Source organism: Monomorium pharaonis, chromosome 5 (genome assembly GCF_013373865.1).
Source record: "Monomorium pharaonis isolate MP-MQ-018 chromosome 5, ASM1337386v2, whole genome shotgun sequence".
Taxonomy (NCBI): domain Eukaryota; kingdom Metazoa; phylum Arthropoda; class Insecta; order Hymenoptera; family Formicidae; genus Monomorium; species Monomorium pharaonis.
Window position 1 is genome coordinate 23,968,942 of NC_050471.1, and position 20,129 is coordinate 23,989,070.

Below are 20,129 nucleotides of genomic sequence, written 5' to 3' on the forward strand. Positions count from 1 at the left end.
TGTGTTTTTTATCACAATATTATTATTATCCAAATAATAATTACACTGTAATTTATACATCTTAAAATAAAAACATAATGCTGAAGTTTAAGATTATTTCAAGTCTTTGAAAAATATTTTATATTGTTGTTAATGTATAAATAAATGTTAGTTTTAATTGGATAGTAATTGTTTCTTCATATAACGTCATTTTATTTAGAACTTGAAGAGAACTAATTAATAATGATTCCGTGAGCTATATTCATTTCGTCAGAAGTATTCCAATTTCTGAGTTGAATCGAACTTAATGGAAGCGACTGAGATGAATGAAATATTGCGAGCAACAATCGATGTCATCAAAGTTGTCGTAGATGTCGACACAAGAAGAGATGATTACAGTCGATCAGGGGAAATCGCGTGATCAAAGGCCGGCTTGTAAGCGAGACACGTTCCTTCCGACAACAGAGACACTCTCTTTGGCAAAGTCCTTGTCGATATCCTTGCGTGGACAAGGTGATGACACACAACACCCGTCTTCGTCCGCACATCGATCGGCAATCGATCGTCGACCCTTCGGTCGCGTTAGAACCTGATGACGATGTGTTTGTTTGAACACAAAGACGGCGGCTAATAAGCAGAGATATAATAATAATAATAATAATGAGTTCGGGGGGCAGTCCTCAAATGGGTCCCGCCTCTGACACTCAGACAGAGTCCATTGTATCTCCCCGTTGTCAGCCGCCCTTAGCGGGGCCCCGCTTCCTTCCAGAAGCGGAGAAGATCCTCCAAGGGCAGCTGTCCCACCTGATCCGGTTCCAGAATGCCTGAGCCCAGCAGGCGTGCTCTTGGTCCGACCAATACAGGGCAGTTCCCAAGAATATGGAGACTAGTCTCCTCTTCTTCGCCACACCACCTGCAGTCGGGCGTATCGCTACTGCCCAGCTTATACAGGTGATAATTAAGGTCGCCATGGCCCGTGAGCAATTGCGTCGCCAGCCTGGCGTCCCTCCTATTTAGGGATCTCATGCTTCTGGCCAGGTCCTCACCGGGACAGTCTCCCAGCAAGGCTCCGGCCTGTCTGCATTTGACCCCCGTAACTTTCCTCCAGTGCTCAAGGTGCTGGTCCCGGAGCCAGCTCCCGATCCTTCTCCTGCCCAGGCAGAAGGAGATCCCAACAGCCGGCTCCGGTCCCACCAACCTTGTTTCTGCTGCCTCCTTGGCAAGCAAGTCGGCTATTTCGTTGCCCTCGATCCCCGAATGCCCGGGGACCCATACTAGACCAACGTCATTATTCTTCGCCAGTTCGTCTAGTACAATTTTACAATCCCAGACCAACCGCGAGTTAAATCTCGGACCTTCCAGCGCTTTGAGCGCTGCCTGACTGTCCGAGCAAATTCTGATGCGCCCTCCCACCCTACCGAGCTCCAGTAGGTTCTGGGCACATCTCATGATAGCTACCACTTCCGCCTGAAATACCGTTGCGTGTTCGCCAAGCGGAACGACCATTCTTGTTCTATCGCGCTGGCAGTAGAGCCCAGCTCCAGAGCCCGTGCTCGTTCTGGAGCCGTCCGTGAACCAGACGTCCCCATCCCGAGGAACCGGTCCCTTGGAGCCGTCCCACTCCCAGCGCTTGGGAAAGCTTATCTTGTACCTTCTTTCAAAGGTACGAATTACTGGCCTTCTATCTTGCCCCATCGCAAAAATGGGGCCCGATAGAATTCCTTCAGGGAATCTTGTGTGCAGGGCTCCCGCCCTCCACCTTGATTCGCACCTCAGGCGGTAGGCCGCCGCTGCCGCCGCCGCCACTACTACCCGATCGAGGGGCTCGATGCCCAGCAGCATGCCCATCGCCGCCACCGGCGTGGTCCGCATAGCTCCCAAGGCCCCTCTCAAAACCAGAGCCCTGATATGCTCCAGCGCTGACGCGGCGGTTTTCTTCAGCACCCTCGGCCACCACACAACAGATGCGTATAGCAGCCTGGGTCTGAGTATCGCCGTGTAAATCCAGTGGACTATCCTCGGTTTCAGACCCCATGTCTGTCCGAATGTCCTCCTGCATACCCATAAGTAAGAGCATACACTCTTACATCGGTTCTCAAGATGTTCCCTCCAAGCCAGCTTCCTATCTAGGATTACTCCCAGATATTTAGCCGTCCCGGTTGGGACTAATCTCGTTCCTCCAAGGACTGGCCCTTCCACCGGACCTACCTTGTACTTGCGAGTGAATACCACAAGCCCGGTCTTCAGTGGGTTTACCGACAAACCGGTCCTGCCACACCACTCCTCGACTACCTCCAATGCTCCCTGCGTGAGCTCCAGAAGTGTTTCCAAGAAGGGGCCTCGTACTAGGATAGCCAGGTCATCCGCATATCCCAATGTAAGAATCCCCCTCTCGTTCAGTGTTCCGAGCAGACTATCTGCCACCAGACACCACAAGAGTGGAGAAAGAACCCCTCCCTGAGGGCACCCTCTCTCCACCCAGCCACTGACACTCACCGTTCCCAGTGAGGCCGTTACCTGCCGCTTGAGCATGCCTTTGATCCACTCCACAATCTTCTCCGGCACACCTCTGCGAGCAGCCTCTTCACATACCACCTCATGCGGTGTGTTGTTAAAAGCACCTTCAATATCTAGGAAGGTGCCCACCGCGTAACCCTTCTTCTCCAATTGCTCCTCGATGAACGATACAGCAGAGTGAAGCGCCGTTTCGGTGGAATACCCCGTACGATACGCATGCTGGTTCGCGTGCAGCGGATGCCGCAGCAGAACCACATCCCGTATGTAAATATCCACCAGCCTTTCCAACGTCTTTAGAAGAAAGGACGTCAGGCTGATTGGACGAAAATCCTTGGCGGAGCTGTATCCCGTTCTTCCCGCCTTGGGGATGAACACAACTCTCGCCTGTCTCCAAGCTCTGGGCGTATAGCCCAGGGCCAAGCAAGCCCTCATTGTCCGCGTGAGCGGCCCCGTGATCTGTTCCAGCCCCTCCTGAAGAAGGGCCGGGAAGACCCGGTCCGGTCCAGCCGACTTGAAGGGCTTGAAACCTCCTACAGCCCTTTTGACCCTGTCGGGCCTCACAATTTTGGCTGCAAGAGACCAGTCATTCTCTCGTGCCCTGCATGGGTCCAAGGTTTCCTGCTGGATGTCTGCTCCCGGGTCTCTACAGAAGCCCGGAAAATTCGATTCCAGCAGGTGGGTCAGGCAACGTTCCCCGGAAACCATCGTCCCGTCATCGAGCCGGATGGCCTCCAAGGCCGCGTCCTGACTTCTAGCCAAGATCCTGCCTAGTCTGGCGGCTTCGGGTATCCCCTCCACCGACTCGCAGAATCTTCTCCAGCTCTCCTTCTTTGCCCTTACCACAGAGTCCCTGTAGACCTTCTGAGCCCTTCGGTGAAGGTCCCAGTCAGCCTGGCGGCCCGTGTTCCTGGCTCTATTCCAGGCCCGACGTGCCGCACCCCTGAGATCCTGCAGCTTTGGGCTCCACCAGGAAACCTTTCTGTCATTCCTTACCGTCCTCTCCGGACAGTTGCTTTCAAAGCTGTTGATGAGCGCCCTTTGCAGGTGCTCGACACACAGCTCGATCTCTTGTGAGGTCCCGTGTCTCTTGGGGAACTCCCTGAGACCGACAGCCAGGTCCTCACGGAATGAATCCCAGTCCGTCTTCCTTGGGTCCCTTACAGTCCTCACCTTCGCCTTGGCCTTTGCCAGTCTGAAGGTGATCTGTCTGTGATCCGACAATGAGGGTTCATCGGAGACCCTCCAGCCGGTCACCTCCCATACCAACCGCCTAGAACAGACAGTTAGATCCAGCACCTCCCTTCTCACCGCAGTGACAAAGGTGGGCTCGTTACCTCTATTGAGAATTTCCAGGTCGGTAGACACCAGAAATTCCAATAGCTTCTCTCCTCTCCTGTTGGTGTCCGTGCTTCCCCACACCGTATGGTGCGCGTTCGCATCGCACCCCAAAATGAGGGAAAGCTGCTCCTTTTGGCAGTACTCCACCAGGCGAACCACCAGGTCCGATGGTAGTGGGTCGTCCTCCTCGTGTGGGAAGTAACCCGACGCCACCACCACCCTCCTTCTAGTCCTAGTCTCACTGATGGCCTCGATCACAACCGCCACCAGGTCTCTGGAACAGAAATTCGGCAGCAGTTGGGCCTCTAACCCCTTGACAGCCACACAGGCCCTGGGTCGTTCATCTTGCGGAGACTTGAATAGTCTTCCGCACCCCGCCAGACCCCTAATACCCCCCCGGACTAGCCAGGGTTCTTGTATTAGTGATATGGCTGTGTGCACCCTAGCTTGGCGCCTGGCCAAAGCAGCCGAGGCTCCCTTGCTGTGGTGCAAGTTAATCTGGGTGAAGCCCACCCCGGTCCCGTCTACTGTGAAGACGAGGCCTTTGGGTCGGGCCCTCCCTTGCCCTTATCCTTCCCATCCTGGGATGCCCCGGTCACCTTGAAGGTAACCCGGTCCATCCCGAGATGAGGCCTGAAATCCAGTGCCTTCAGCTTGAGGACACTGGACTCGGGAATGCCGAGAACGAGGTTTCTGCCCTCGCAGGTAGCCCCCACGTTCTCCGCATGCACACGCCAGCCCGAAGTACTGATCCCCGGGTTCTGCCGCTCCAGCAGCCCCAGGACAGCGGCCGCGCCCACAGGTGGACCCGGGACCCATACCACTGCCCTGCACTGCCTTTGCAGCATCTCCAGTCCCACCACCCTGAGCCTGGCGCCCTCCCACGGTACGATGCCGCTGATTCGACTTTCTAGCCAACTCAGCGACTCCGCATCCGCGCATCTGACGACCGCAGCCCCTGCCCGCAAAGAGGTGCTGTCGAATCTGGGCAGGGGACCCTCCTGGATCCCCTGGATCTCCTTAAAGACCGCACCCCTTAGTTGCGCCACCCGCTCAACGGTTAGCGCTTCCTCGGGGTACCCCTCCGCGACAATCACCCTCGTTAGGGGGTCCGCGGCATCTGCGTAAGCCTGGGTCCCTTGGACCTTCGGCTTCTTTGTCGCCCCTTCCACCGAAGGCGGGGTCTCGGCGGGGCCCCTCCGTCGCTTACCGGCGGTGGTGCCCCCCCGAACCCCCCCAACCGGTGTCCGGGGGTCGGTCAAGGTTGAGGTCCCCGGAGCGGCCGGCAGAGGCCCCTCCCGGGTTTGCGCCCGGGCCTGAGCCTCCACCTTTCGCTCCCGAGCCCTCTTCCTTTTCGCGGCTCCGGAGAGTTTCCTCTTACCGAGGTCCCCCTCCTTTTCCGCCTTAGCATCCGTAGCTTCGGTGCCTCCCGTGCCCCTTGGGGCCCGTTCGGCTCCCGAAACCACTCCTCTCTCCGCGGTCTCGGTGCTTCCCGTGCCCATAGGGGTCCGTTCGGCTCCCGATCCCGCTTCTGCTACTCTTCCGGAGTCCTCTGTCGAAGCCTCCATCGGGGTGTCTTCCGTGAGTTTTGTTTTTAATGTTAAATTTAAGCTCTCCATTTTGTTCCCACGAGCAGCTAGGGAAATAAACGGTCCACCCACGCAGAGCCCCGCATGCGTGGGTAAGGCTAAATACTCTGGGGTTTCGCCCGGTTCCCCAGAGGCATCGTTCAAGACACTGCTCCCCCAGTGCCACGCAGCCCTCGCCACGATGGCTTCCAGCTTGGCTTGGGGAGTTGGTCCGCGGTAACGGCTTTCCCCCCCCCTGGGCAGGGTTTTACGCCCGCCGGGGCAGGTTATAACCGCTACTACCCGGGCGGTCCACCCGGGCACGCGGGGGTTTAGACCCGGGCCAGGGTTTCCCACCCGGGCGTCCTCCTATCCGCCGCCCGGAGACGCGCCCGATAGGCACTCAACCCACGGGAAGCAGAGATATACGATATACTGAATTTTCCAATTCTCCTCGCGACGTTAATTTGAGCGCAATTAATCGCGCGTAGCTTTTAAGGCTAAAAAGCGACGCTCATCGGAAAATTATCAAGCTCTCTTAAATCGATTATCAGCTAAAAAGCACTTAGCGGCGGCCATTTCCACGCTAATAGACAGATACGCTTCAGCGCTGGTGAAGTGGAAGTAAAAAAGGAAGCTAATTATCAACAACTCATTTTCTCACAACTCTTCATAATAATATGAAGGTAAATAAAAAACCAAAAATTGCAAGTTTTCCACTTTTAAGTTGCAAATCAAGTATTATAAAGAGAGACTGCTTTTTGAAATGTATTATTTATCTAATTACCAATTAATGATAATTATTTTCCAGGTAGTGCGTAACATAATATAACGGCAATATCACAGTAATATTATTTTAATAGCAATATTACTATAATGTATAAAATAAATATTGCTGAGATATCATAATAATGTTAAAATATTCTCCCCAAAAAATTACATTAACCCAGCTTTACACTTTATTTTTCTCCCTATATATCTAAAATAAAGACGGTTTGGGTTACGTTAATCCAAGGTGGAGCTCAAGGATTTATGTAATAGTGATATCATAACTATATTATTGTAGCATTCATATAATATTTGGGATTTTCCATAAACCATAAGTGATTTTGACGATAAATGCTATAGCCAGTTTCATGTTTCTTGTATTCAAATTACACCGCATTTGATGGGCTTCTCGATTTTCTAGAATATTGTAAACAGAACAAAATGTATATATACGCATTGTATGTAAACGTCCGTGATTTGCCCAAGGCTAAACGAACTCAGCGCGCATACGCACCATAGTGATTGTAGCGCTGTAACTACAATTTTAGTTTATATACAAGATACAGCCATAAAAAAGTTTTATTTGCAATATCTGCAAATGCAATCTTTTTTATGGCTGTATCTTGTACATAAATTAAATTGTACAAAATAACACAACTGTAAATATGGGCGATGAGAAAATTTTCCTTTTAGTAATAAACTCGTAATTTTACGAATTTTCTAAGCTCAAAATATTTCATTATCCTTGGATTTGCGAAAACTTTTCGCATATCTTGGCGATTAATAAATCTTCGCTCGCGTGATGAGCCCGGGCGGACTCTATTAAAATAAAACTACCGGGTGTGTATGAGAGGAAGAGAATCACAGGCTCATTCGTCCGCGACGCGATGAGCAGTGAACGCGCGCGGCGAACCGGAAGCGCTGGACCAGCGCCAAGACTCGAAGCTGCATGCGTGTCTCAACAGATTTGTTGATGTTTCCTGATGTTGTCGACAAAAGGATCGAGGGCAAGCCGAAAAATGGTAGATCGACGAGGTCCACGTCGATTTATTTCCCGTCAATACGCCGTGTCCGTTGTTTATCATCTTTCCCGAGGATACAATCCGTGCAAACTCGGCCGGATGTGGCGATCCATTCTCCGCCGTGGATGGGATACAAGATGAAGACGGGGGCGTGAAAAATAGTTGCGATAAATAAATAAAAAGCAAGCAGAGCAGATATACTCTTGCAAAATCCAAGACTGCCAGTGTATGCGAAATATCTTGAAGGTGCAATTACTGTAGAAAATTCATAAGTAGTTTTTTTTAAGGTACTTTTTTTCTTTTGTTTTTCAATATAGTATTTTTAATTTGCAAATTATTGCAAATTTAATCTTGGAAAATATTAATTTTTATAACATTAATAACTTTATTATTTTCTAGAAATAGAAAGCAGGTAATCTTTTAAAAATATGATTCCGACATTTAAATAAAGTAAGGGAATAAGATAAATCAAATGCTAGTTTTGAATCATATATTATATATTAAGTAATTATTATAATTATTAATTATTTTAATTTAAATTATTATTATGCATTTTTGTCAAATGGCACATATTAATGTATTATAAGATGTAGCATTTATTTTAGTGACAAGAATGTTGCACACTATTTATATCATTAGAAAACATGATATTTTAATCAAGATGTTTCTTTTCACTCAAAATAGTAATACAGTAAGTATTGTATTACAGATTTTATGAAAGAAAACATTACATTTAATTGAGATTAAAAATATTGTGGGTTATAATCTAAACTTATTTATATTTATAATTAAATATGATTATACAATACTGAAATTGCTTCATGAATCTGTTAGATTATGAAACAAGTTATAGGTAGATCATAAATTATAATTTCATCATTGTGATATGTAAGCGTAAATTATTTTTACTAACCTTGTAGGATCTAATAATAATTTTAAAAAGGATCAAGCATAGTAAGAACTTCGCAATCAAAATCTGTAATTATAAATCATTATTTTATTTAATTAAAATTAAAAAAATATAAATATGTAAGAGGTACACAAAATAATATAAGAATAATATGAAAATATAAAATGTAAAAAAAAATTAAATAAATCAAAGTTCTGTAAAAATTCTTAATTATAATTATTAAAAGTTTCTATTTTTTAATATTTTTCTAAAAGAAGATGAATTTTTATTTTTCCAGTTATCCGTAACTAGTGCTCTTATCACAAATGAGTAAGCAAAAATAAACGGATTCTGAATCGGACACGAATGAAGATGGAAGAATAGCTCAGGTTGAACGAAAGAAAATCGAATGACATTGCGCAGGAAATGCAACTCTGCTGGTTGTACAATAAAAAATAGCAGTTATAGCGTATATAGCTCTTTTAATTTCCCACGTCTTTATCTACATCCATCAAAAATAAATCAATGTCGGATTAACTGAGCCGGAGACGCGCTGCCGGAAGTATAGACGTAATCTCTTTTTATTCCTATCCTCAATCACACCGTATCAAGCCATCCCCCCCTCCCTCTTCTTCCTCCTGCGGCCTCTGATTCTCTACTTTCTTCCGTAATTTGCCGACTCGGCAATCTTTCTCTGATCATGGTATAGTTTGAATTTACTGCCTGATCCGGGAGACGCCGACTTTTACGACGGAAGTAAAGGTATGTAGCAACGCTCGATGTCCCTCGACGAGTTCACGAGCTCTGTCTCCTCGATATTTCTACTATTTCTCATATACGTCGTAAAACGTCGCAAAGTTTTTGACGAACTCGAAGGTAACTTTCTTTCTTCCGAAAAAACTTAAACCAAGAAACTTAAATTACAAGAAAAGTATTAATTGCGGGAAATTAAAGGTTTACGACATGGAAACTTCGGAGATGTGTAAGTGAATAACAAAATACTTTCGGCATCTTTAAATGGCTCTTTTAATGAATAATTTGAGACATACAAAATATCGAAAAGATTTAGACCATGAGAACTTGCACGAATATAGATCTAAACAAAAATCATTTCTAATAAATAGTTAAAAGTTAAATGATAAAATAATCATGAATAAAAAACAATTTTTTAATTTTTTTCAAATATGTTCTAAATTATTATTTTAAATTATCAGTCTCGGAGAAAAATTTTGTTCTTATATTTTATATTATAACATATATCTCAAAAAATTATCTTACTAAACTAGTATTTTTTAAATCATGGTATTTAAATGACTAGATGACAATTAATTGTGCACATACGTTGAACAAAAGCAAAGATTTGTATGAAAACTTATACGTCGTTAGATGTGTTGGTAACACAGCTTTTTTGGAAATGGATTCTGAATAAATCTTTTTAATAGATTACAATTTGTGAAAGTTACAGTCTTTCGAATTCAGAAACTTTAAAAACGAACAAATAATTAAATAAAGTCTTAAATTAATTCTAATTATTTTCTATAGGATCTGAAAAACAATCAAGTGATAAAATATTTAGATAAAATGAATAGAAAAGTATTTCTTCCAAATTATGAAAAGGGACAAAAAAACGACTTTCCACGCACATGTAACAAAATAGTATATTGTATAACAAGTACCGATGAATTGGCTATTGCCCATAAATACGTTCAGCCGTACAAGTGCAATAGCAAATCCGCAAACAATATTTTTTGTTACTCTATGGTCCTTATGTATTGAATTGATAAAAGAATGATTTTCGACGCACATATAACAAAATTTTTTTTTCTAGCGTTCTAATTAAAGTTAGAATACCACTTGCACTATTGGAGTTAATAAATATAATTATTTTGCATTGTAATTGCACATTAATGTTAATATATGATTTAATTATTTCTGCCATATCAGCATGCATTGATATTAGTCTTCTCACTCTTCGTACTGACGTTTTACTTGTATCACTTACAAAACGAAATTTGCCAGTTACGCATCAAGAAGCAGCGTATGCGCAACCGCATAGAAACAAATCTACCTATAATAATCTATTTAACAGTATTTATACAAACCTATTATATATTAATACTCCAGTTCTAATTGTTGAATAAGAGATTTTTGCACGAGTCACATATTTAAATAAAATATCAAAGATGTCTCATGTCAAAGATTCCCAAAATTCCAAAGGATGGCTCAATGAAGTAATGTCGAAGATCATTGATAATCTCGGACCCAATATTGACGAAGCTCGATACGAGCTATCCAAATCTATTAGTTTTATTACGGCGATAATATACTATGTACGTCTGCAGTTTAATAATACGAAAAAGGGTCAAAATGAGGAATTTTCTATGATATTGAAGAGACCTGTGCAGGATTATTGCCAGATGTCTCGCATCAAGCAACAGTTTCGTAACGAGATGCTGTTCTACCAAGTGTACGGGCGACCGGATGAGAATCATTTTTTCGCGAGATGTTTCTACGTAGACGAACGGTTGCCCACCGATTCGGTGATTGCTCTAGAGAATGTTAACGAACACGGATATTATTCCTGTCCGAAACTGTATGATGCTCCGTTGGAGTACACATTGGCGGCAATGCGCGAGTTGGGACGATTTCACGGCAAAGGGTACGCCATGAAGGAACTGCGACCAAAAGAATTCTTCGACTTCGTGGCGCGGCTTCAAAAAGTCCGGTACGTGAAAGAGAAGAACGTGTTTGAAATCATATTCAATACTTTTGGAACACGAGGAGTGGAATATCTTCGCAGGCAGGGCCATGATGCAACTTTCTGCGACAAGATGGAAGCTCTGCTCTCGAAAGGATATGAAGTTATGATGAAGACGGTAGAACCGCTGGAACCTTTGTCCACCCTGTGTCATGGTGACTTTACGTTGAGTAACGTTCTTTTTAAGACAGAAAAGAATGGACAATATCGCGCGATGTTTATCGATTTCGCGCTTATTATGTACGCGACGCCTGTTGTCGATCTCTCCACGTATCTCTGCATCTGCTGCTCGAATGAGGAGAGAAGAGAGAAATTTTCCGACATTATGCGGGCCTACCACGACGCGTTGATAGAGTACTTGTTGGACGCTGGCGTACAAGTTGTTGAGAAATACTCGTACAACGCTATTTTCGACGATTTTAAGAGAGGAGCTATATTCGGTTTCATAATTACTTCTTATTTTTTGTCGGCAATATTGGGATATATGAAACCGACCGTACAAGAATATAGCAGCATGCCGGAAATTATAAAGAAACACAAATACGCTGGCGGAGACAAAGTATGTAAAATAATAGCTGATATGTTGTTGCATCTGAGAGATCTTGGCTGCTTGAAACGTTTTTTATAATCATATGAGATAATTGAGAAGCAATAATATATAATCTGTATTAATTAATGAGTGTGAAATAAGACAACTGTGGTATGTCGTGTAACAAACATTTAATTTATCAGGTGTTTACAAGGAAAATAAATTATTCCAATGACAATTTTATAAAAGACAACTAAAAAAATTATTAATGTTAATTTGTTATATCTAAAAAAAAAAAATTATAAAAAAACTTGCATTTTTGTCTTATTAAGATATACTTTTATGCAAAATACACGTGGTAGATTGTTGATATGCGTAAATAAGTTATTTTATTATTATACTTAATTTTTACTATTATTATTATACTATATATATATATATTGCATAACAAATTTTGTTAACACAAATTATTCTTTATTTTCAGATAAATTTTTTAGCATTGTTTTATTCGTTACATTATTTGTAAACAAACTCTAAAATAACATTATTCTGTGAAATTATTTTACTTGTGTAATATTTTCTATAAATTTTATGTTCATTAAGATACTGTTCTGCAAACCATTTTTTTGTTACCAGTGCGTCGAAAGTGATCTATTTTGTGTCATTTTTTATGCACGAAGCCGTTGATTTCAACGTTATTAAACTCGCTTTCGGCTTGTGCTCCCATTCCCGGCATTCATGCTAAAAAAGCTGACTTTTTGTTCTTATTTCACAATGTACTGTTCTGAAACTTATATCTGCGCCTTATTTTGTTTTTCTTTATCTTTTTCTAAAAGATAATTATTAATAGATTATTATTATAAATATAAGCTGTAAGTTATGTAGCATATATAATTAATTTGAAGTAAATTGTAAATATTTTTTAATAAATTAATCTGGAATGCATTCAACAATATGCAAAATTTATCAATCATGCTACGGAGATGTCCTTTTCAAATACTGAAAGAGACAATTACACTTAAACAGATTAAAATTTTGAGATCCAATTTTGAGACATAATTTTGAAAATTTTTTTTGTATAAAAATAGAAAAAAATGGAAATGTATTTATGAAATGTATTTGATTGTATATATTATCTTCCCTATTTAACATTAAAGTTCTATTAAAAAATAATGTAAAACTGTGCCGTTTTATTTAAGTTTTCTTAAATCATACTTTTAATAACATTTATGATAAGCACTGCTGCTCCCACAAGACTCATCAAAAAGCCAAATATCACGTTTTATAAAGTTAAATATTACAGGTGTAGTGGTTGAGGGTAGACAATTTTTTAAAATAAAATAAAATTTGATCAAAATAATACCTTATCAAATTCAACATAGCGTTTTCTTTAATTTCACTGTTTTTTAGCTGAGACAAAACAAAGCGTTATAACAAAGTTCTGCAGTTTAAAAATAAGCAAAAGTTTAAAATGAGGAAGCGTTTATGGTATTGAAAAGATCTGTGCAGGATTATTGTCAGATGGCTCGCATCGATCATCAGTTTTGTAACGAGATGCTGTTTTACCGAATGTACGTGAGACCGGATGAGAATCATTCTTTCGCGAGATGTTTCTACGTCAAAATCTATGGATACAATATTGTACAATGTAACTGATAGTTTTGAAATGATCCGTTTGTTATTACTTTTTTATATGAAGTCTATTTCTTGGGAAGTCAATATAATCTATGGCATATGAAAAATTTTTTTTTAATAAAACAGAGTATTTATTAAAATATTGTACCGTAATGAAACTTAATACGTACGATTCGATTTGAAAATATTAGTTTTTAATATTTAAAGAGAAACTATAAGAAACTGTTGCATTTTCATCAAATATTCCATTAGAATGGATATATGGCTACTCTTGTATGAAACACACGCGGTGGAATATGGAATACGCGTGGATAAGTTACATATAATGCTCATAAACAAAATGTAAAATAATAAAGATATGTTTAGCTTAAATGCAAGATGTACTCTTACACTTACTCTTTTACTTTTTTTTAAATATAAAAACGTTTACTCTTCTTTTCCTTACTTTCTTAATTCTTGTTTGCTTTGCGCGCGTTACATAAATTTTTATTTTTCAAAAATAAATACAATAATAATTGTATAGATAACCATCTATACAAATTTGACAGCTGTCAAAATTCAATCGCAATGATTACTCTCGCAACACAAAGTAAGCGCAGAGAGAGAATCAATCAGCATCGCGGAATAGAGGCAACAATACATTTGTAGTATTGAAAGAAAACTTTGAGTAAGAAATTTTGTTCCTACGTTTTATCACATTTTTTAAAAGCAAAACTAATTTATTAAAATAACATTTTTTTAATGCAGTTATATGCAAATGTCCAGATGACGTTTAATTTATTGAATTAATTCGGCTTGTCAGCGCTTCGCGAAACATATAAAGTCGTTGCCTGGAAACGTTCTAGGGTAGTGTATGTGGATGGAAATGTTGAAAAAGAGGTGCGCGGCAGCCAATTTTTGTGAGTGCATCTTGAAATAATCATAGCTTCGGAAACTGGAGTTTCTCGTGTTCGCGCCATATTCTGCGCATACAGGCCAATTCAAAAGAAAGCCCGTTTCGTTGCACAAAGATCCAGATATTCTGAGACTATTCATTATACGGATTTATATCGTCGGAACTTTTTCAATAATACTTGGCAAAGAAATCGCGATATTTTTTTGTAGACATTGTCGATAGAATTATATTGCTCTACCATAGCATTCCACCGTACTTAGATTAGATTTATTGCGTTACACTACGTACAATATTTATATAAATGTAAAATATAAATGTTCTACAACAATATCTTTTAATAATAACAATAATAATAAATAATAATAAAAAATTTGTAAAAATACAAATGATAAGAGATAAGTATTATTTACTATTTATAGCTGAATCTTTGTGCCGATATTTTTTTTGTATAATTTCATATACTTACCTTTTTGTTACATGTGCATCAAAAGTGGTTTCTTTCATGTCACTTTTTTGTGAATAAAATCGCCGATTTCAACACCTTAACATTATTGCACAGTTCTTGTCCTTTAATAGATGATATGAATCGTGGCGAAAAATATTCCAGCACGACTTTTTCGTTTGATCGTTTCACTTGTATGCGTGTTATCTCGTGACACGCATATGGTACGCAATTCGCCTACGGTTCGTGCGTCCCCGCACTCGTGCACAAAAGACCGTTTACGCCCTTGTTACATAATGTACTATTTTACGTTTACCAAACTGCGCGTCAAATTCATTTTCTTGAAACACAGTTTATGTACACAATATATATGTAATTGATAATTACACTCCAAAATACTTTCCAAATGCTCTAAAGAATGTGTTGAAAAAATAACACCGCAGCTGGAAACAATAATAAAAACGTAGAATTAATAAATAAACAGGAGGAAACATAGCGATCGAAAACATTGATATCGCAGTTAAATCGGTTTTACTTTAAATTCCAGGTTATAGAACTCTTTGGCGTGAATTTCTGGTGTTCTCTTATTGTGCAGCATTTTCATCAGAATTACAAACAATCGTTTCAAGAATGCTTTTTAATCTCGGCCAATAAAGCAATTGGGCTCGTTCCCGTAGCGGCGTATCTTCCAGCCTGAAGAAGCTCTCCTTCATCCCTCTCGCCCGAGTTCGACCCTCTTTTGTGTTCTCTCTCTACTCCTATTTTTTTCTCATCTTTCCTCTCCTGTCTCTTTTTTTCTCTCTCTTGCTCTCTTTCTGTTTTTCTTTTTCTCTTGCTCTCCTGAGACCACCGATAGCGATGCTCTCTCATCGTTTCTGAAAACAATCAGCGCCCGTAAACAACGTCATTCCCAGTCCCTTGTTTCCGCCATCTTGCAGCGAGCTGCAGTTAACATGCTGGCTGTTGCTACACGAATAATTATTTTTATTGCTCTCGTCCGACGTGTTTCCGGCGGCGGTTTTAGACATTCATTCATCCTGAGGCAACAATATAATCCACAACATTTGCGCTCCCCCTATTCAAGTTTCAACAATAAATATTTATTTTTCACTTTAAACTGTACAGTCACCTGCATATATAATTTAAGCGTACTAATGATCTCTTTAGTCATTTTACACTTTGTGTTCGTGTTACATGTGTTTTACATGTGACATATATACATATATAATGTATTTCTTTTATTATTTTTATTGTATTTGTACCACAAGAAAGTAAGAATTTAATTTTATATTAACTTTTTATATCTAAACAAAGGCGACATCTCTCTTGAGAAAAACTATATACAATAACAATGTAATAATTATGTATGCATAATAAAAAATATAATACATTTGTACATATTTATTTATATAATGATAATTTAAAATATTATGGAAATATAATATATAGAGAATCTAAAGTACAGATGAATATTATAAAATTTATAATCTTTATAAACATAAAGTCATATGTAAGCAGTATATATGCTACGGTGATAAATGTTAATTTATTTTTTACGTTAATGATTGCGAAAAACTTCTTTATTTTGCCATTACGGTGGTAACTCTCTGGAGGCCGATTTTTTACTTGCATTCTTATAATTGATATATTTTTGATGGATCTTTTTTTACTTAAAGCATTTACTGATTTCTCTTCATTTCTTGTCACATGTGGCCGATTCAATCGAGAAATTGTTATTGCCACCGCTATTGTTGCTACTTCCAAACGACGAGAGATCCAGTTGGTGGTCATTCCGCGCGAAAGCTTTAAAGCCTTTGAAAGAGTAGACGAAAGCTCTTAGCATGTCGGAGTCAGTTAGCGGCAAGCACTAAATGGAGCTCGACGATTTAAGAGCGGCATGCAATCAGGTGAAACACGATTATTTGGCGTAATATAACGACATTTTAGCATTAGAAGGTTTTAGAGAAGACTATTAGAAAAGAAAACAAAAAATTACACCCTAAATAAATTTAAATTTTATTTTAACCTACTTTTATTTTCGTTATTTCTTATAAATTTAATTTTAAATTAACTGACCTGTACTAATTAACATTTTATATAATTTATACAATTATGTCATTTAATTTAACTTTACGTTAAAACATTAGATAAAAAATATTGAGAACAAATTGTAATTTATATATATTTTGTCACTTAATTTAATTTATTGTATAAGAAATTATATGTATATTGTATATTATGCATATGAGAAATAATTATTATAGTATTACTTATCTATATAAAATATATGTATAAACTAAAAAGGGGAAAAAAGGGAAGACGAAAGAGAGAGAGAGAGAGAGAGAGAGAGAGAGAGAGAGAGAGAGAGAGAGAGAGAGAGAGAGAGAGAGAGAGAGTTTACAGTTAGAATGCGATCGATTCGAATCACATTGAATTTGATTTGTTTTTAAATCTGCAAGATTGGAATTTATATGGTTCAAGAATTTCAAATCAAGAATGATTCAATAATTCGAATCGATTACTTATTTTGATTGTTTTATTTTTATTTTCTGCACAATCACTTTTGTGTACGTGTACCAATTCTCGTATTCGTTTGTCTACTACTTTCTAAATTGTAATCAATATATTTGCACTGGTCTGCAATGGTATACTTATACCTGTAATAATTAGTGAGTATCCACTGACTTTTAGTTCAGAATTAGTGTATAATTACTGAAAGGTCAGTGTATTTATTTCGATAATTGACAAGTTATAAGTATACCACTGAAATAAGTATATTTTCACTAATTTTACTGATTTTTCATTAATTGTAATTTAGGTTTATATTATAACTTTATAGAATTTTATAGAACAAAATTTAAAATGGCATTATTATTACTTCGCACAAGTATTATCACAAGTACTATTACTGCAATAATAATATTATAATTTATATATTGTATTTTCGTGAATTGTACACATATTCCTGTATTTCATATGTATCTTCGAAACAAAATTAAGGCTTTAGGAGCATTGGCGATCTTCCTCTATTATTTGAATTATATGTATACGTAATATTTCTTTCTACATAATACATTATACATAATACATTTCTCTATTTTAATGTATGAAACCCGAGGTATTTAATTGGAACGGTAATTCCCAGTGTGTACACGCCGTTGTCGTATTCGTAGCTTAAACAAACATGCAACCAACCCGCGTTCATCCCTTAAGGGGGTGGTTCGTTCCGGATGCTGGGAACGCCGCTCGCCTTTTAATTTCGTCACGGTGGCGCGAAGCGGCGATCTCGAAATCCCGTCGCGATTCCGACGAGGGACTCCGGCGAGGATTAATGGTGGGCCCCGAGGGCTGGAACGGAGATGCGGAATAGGCGAGGGTGTTGAACAGCGACGATTAAGCGTCGTCGCATAAGAATGCATCCCGAGCGCATAATAATCCCGGGCGATGCCTCATCGTGGCAATAAACGTCTCGCCGCGCGACGCCCGGTGTCATCGCGCGCTGAAGGAAAAAAATGAATAAATTGAAATTACCTTTTGTGTACGTCCCCTTCCCCCCTAACTCCGAAGGGGATTTCAACCCCCGCCAACTAAACCTGTCATCCTTCCCGTCATCGGAGTTGAGTCCTCATAAACAACGAGTGACGGCTGCGAGGGAAAGGCTGCGCGGTGGACCCATTACGTTTATCGGTCGGCACCTGTTTCCCCGGGACAATCACGCGGAATCGTACGGTGTTCGTTCGTTTAAACGCGCGCGCGCGCGCGCGTGCGAGAGAGAAAGAGAGAGAGAGAGGAAGAAGAAGAAGAAAAAAGAAGAACTCTTCAATTATCGAGGCGCATCGCGGCGAGTGTTTACCGCGAAACTTTATCATTTATCGTTATTTTCATACGCGAGCTGAAGTCCAACATGAACGCGGCGGTTTCTTGCGCGAGTTTGCACGCGGCTTTCATTAGCGGGAGTTGCCAGCCGGAAGGCAGAAGCGCGGTTAAAGTTGGGAAGCTGATTGGGGTACCCCGGCGGTTTACCGCTCTCTCTTCTCTCTTCCCTTCCCCTTCGCTCTCGCCCATCCCCCTACGTCTCTCTCGCTTCGCTTCCGCTCTTTTCTCCCTTTGTTCGATCGTTTTCCAACTTTTCGAAAAGTGGCCGCGCTCATTAAGCGCAAAACAAACAGTCCCAATGTTGGAATTCAATGATCCTGTTTATTCCCCTAGCGAAAGTCCCACCCGCCATATTTGGGTGGAAGAAGAAGCTGTTGTTCGATTAGCGTTTCTCGAAGCTTTTGCTTTTTTATCAGTCGTTTTTCCAACTTTTCGAAGAAGGGATATCCCCGCTCGTCATTCGGGAATTCGAGTTTGCGGTTTTTGATCTTTTTCTCGATGCGCCTCTTCTCTCGTACGGAGAAGGTCCTCGTACGATCACCGGCATTTCGAAACTTTCACATTTTCGAACGTATTTCTGGCTCATTTTGCTCTTAACAAATTGGGGAGTGAATTTCATAACGCCGTTTTAAAGCAATTTAATTTGACGGACGTAAGGCTGAAAGGGTTAATCAGCGGAGAAAATTAACGGACGATTTTTTTGCAATAAAAAGATCCGGACGAAGTTGGCGAGCTCGAAGAAGCCCCCATCGATTTTACAATCTACCCCCCCCCCCTCCTTGCGCAGACTATTATCCTCCTTCTTTCCTCTCTCTGTCTCTCTCTCTCTCTTTCTCTCTTCTTTTTCCTGATAACCCGACATTCTCTGGTCGGCGAAGAAGAACGGGAGAGAGGGGGGAAGCGGATGGGTGATCCTTTTCTTTTTCTTAATGTAGGTACGTCGTTGATTCGCAGTTAATGAAGCGCGAATGAACGTCGGTAGGGAAAAAAGACACATTTCGTGGAAATCGGGAACGTGCGTCCAGGAAATTTCCGCGGCGGCCGCCGAGATAGGAATTTCTCATCTTTTTTCCTTGCGATTCGCGCGCGCAAGCGAGAATCTCGCGCGTAAATGGCCCAGCCGGGTTGAAATTATATACAGCGAGGCGTGCTCGCACCGCACTTTTCCGCGGCGCTGCTGCAGTTGCGATTCTTTCTCACGTTAGTATTACCGAGGAGACTATCGAGCGCGGAATATTGGACGGTTCATTTTCGGAATATAACTTAAATAAAAATCTTATTAAAACAGACACGAAATGTGAATTAATCATTGCTGAACGACTAAATATTTCATTGCAACGTAGATAAAAAAGAAATTTATTGTATCAATTAAAAACTTGTATAAAAAATAACGCATGACAAATAGAACCGAAAAATGCAAAAATTTAAACAATAGACGCAATCAACAGACAATTGACAGCAATTGTCGATATTGCACGTTAATGTTATTATAAATTAAAGAAAATAATTTTCCTAAGATAATATAACCGTTTTGTTTAAATAAAACTTTTAAGTAACATAGGTCTAAAATTAGACAAAATCTAAAAGTATAAATTTTATTTTATAATTATTTAAAGAAAATTCCACGTGCGTTCAACTTTTTATTCAAAATTTTATCAGTCTAAATTTGAATATCGAATATCTTACGTTACAATTATATATTTACATTATAATTTCAAGATACTTTTGCATTTTTATAAGCACATATGCAAATATACAGATAAATTATATATTTTAATACTTCGTACACTGTACAATAAACATATTTCTCTCAATTATTGACAATTTTGTTCTAAATTTAATCTTGCAAAAAACCAGTGAAATAATTTGCCAATGATTTGCTGAAATAACATTTTAAAATTAATTCAGCAAAT

General features: G+C 40.2%; 2 protein-coding genes across 3 annotated transcripts in view; both read left to right on the top strand.

The window, feature by feature from the left end:
* The window catches only part of LOC105833124, a 171,464-nt gene that overhangs the window by 52,437 nt on the left and 98,898 nt on the right, over positions 1-20,129 (top strand). The window lies entirely within an intron of this gene.
* Positions 9,290-11,630, top strand: LOC114254613. Its single transcript, XM_028191230.2, has one exon. The coding sequence runs from the start codon at positions 10,265-10,267 to the stop codon at positions 11,465-11,467; it is 1,203 nt and encodes a 400-aa protein (XP_028047031.2). The 5' UTR covers positions 9,290-10,264; the 3' UTR covers positions 11,468-11,630.

Excerpts from the sequence above, each read along its gene's own strand:
- LOC114254613 (XM_028191230.2), top strand. The coding sequence starts at position 10,265 with ATGTCTCATGTCAAAGATTCCCAAAATTCCAAAGGATGGCTCAATGAA.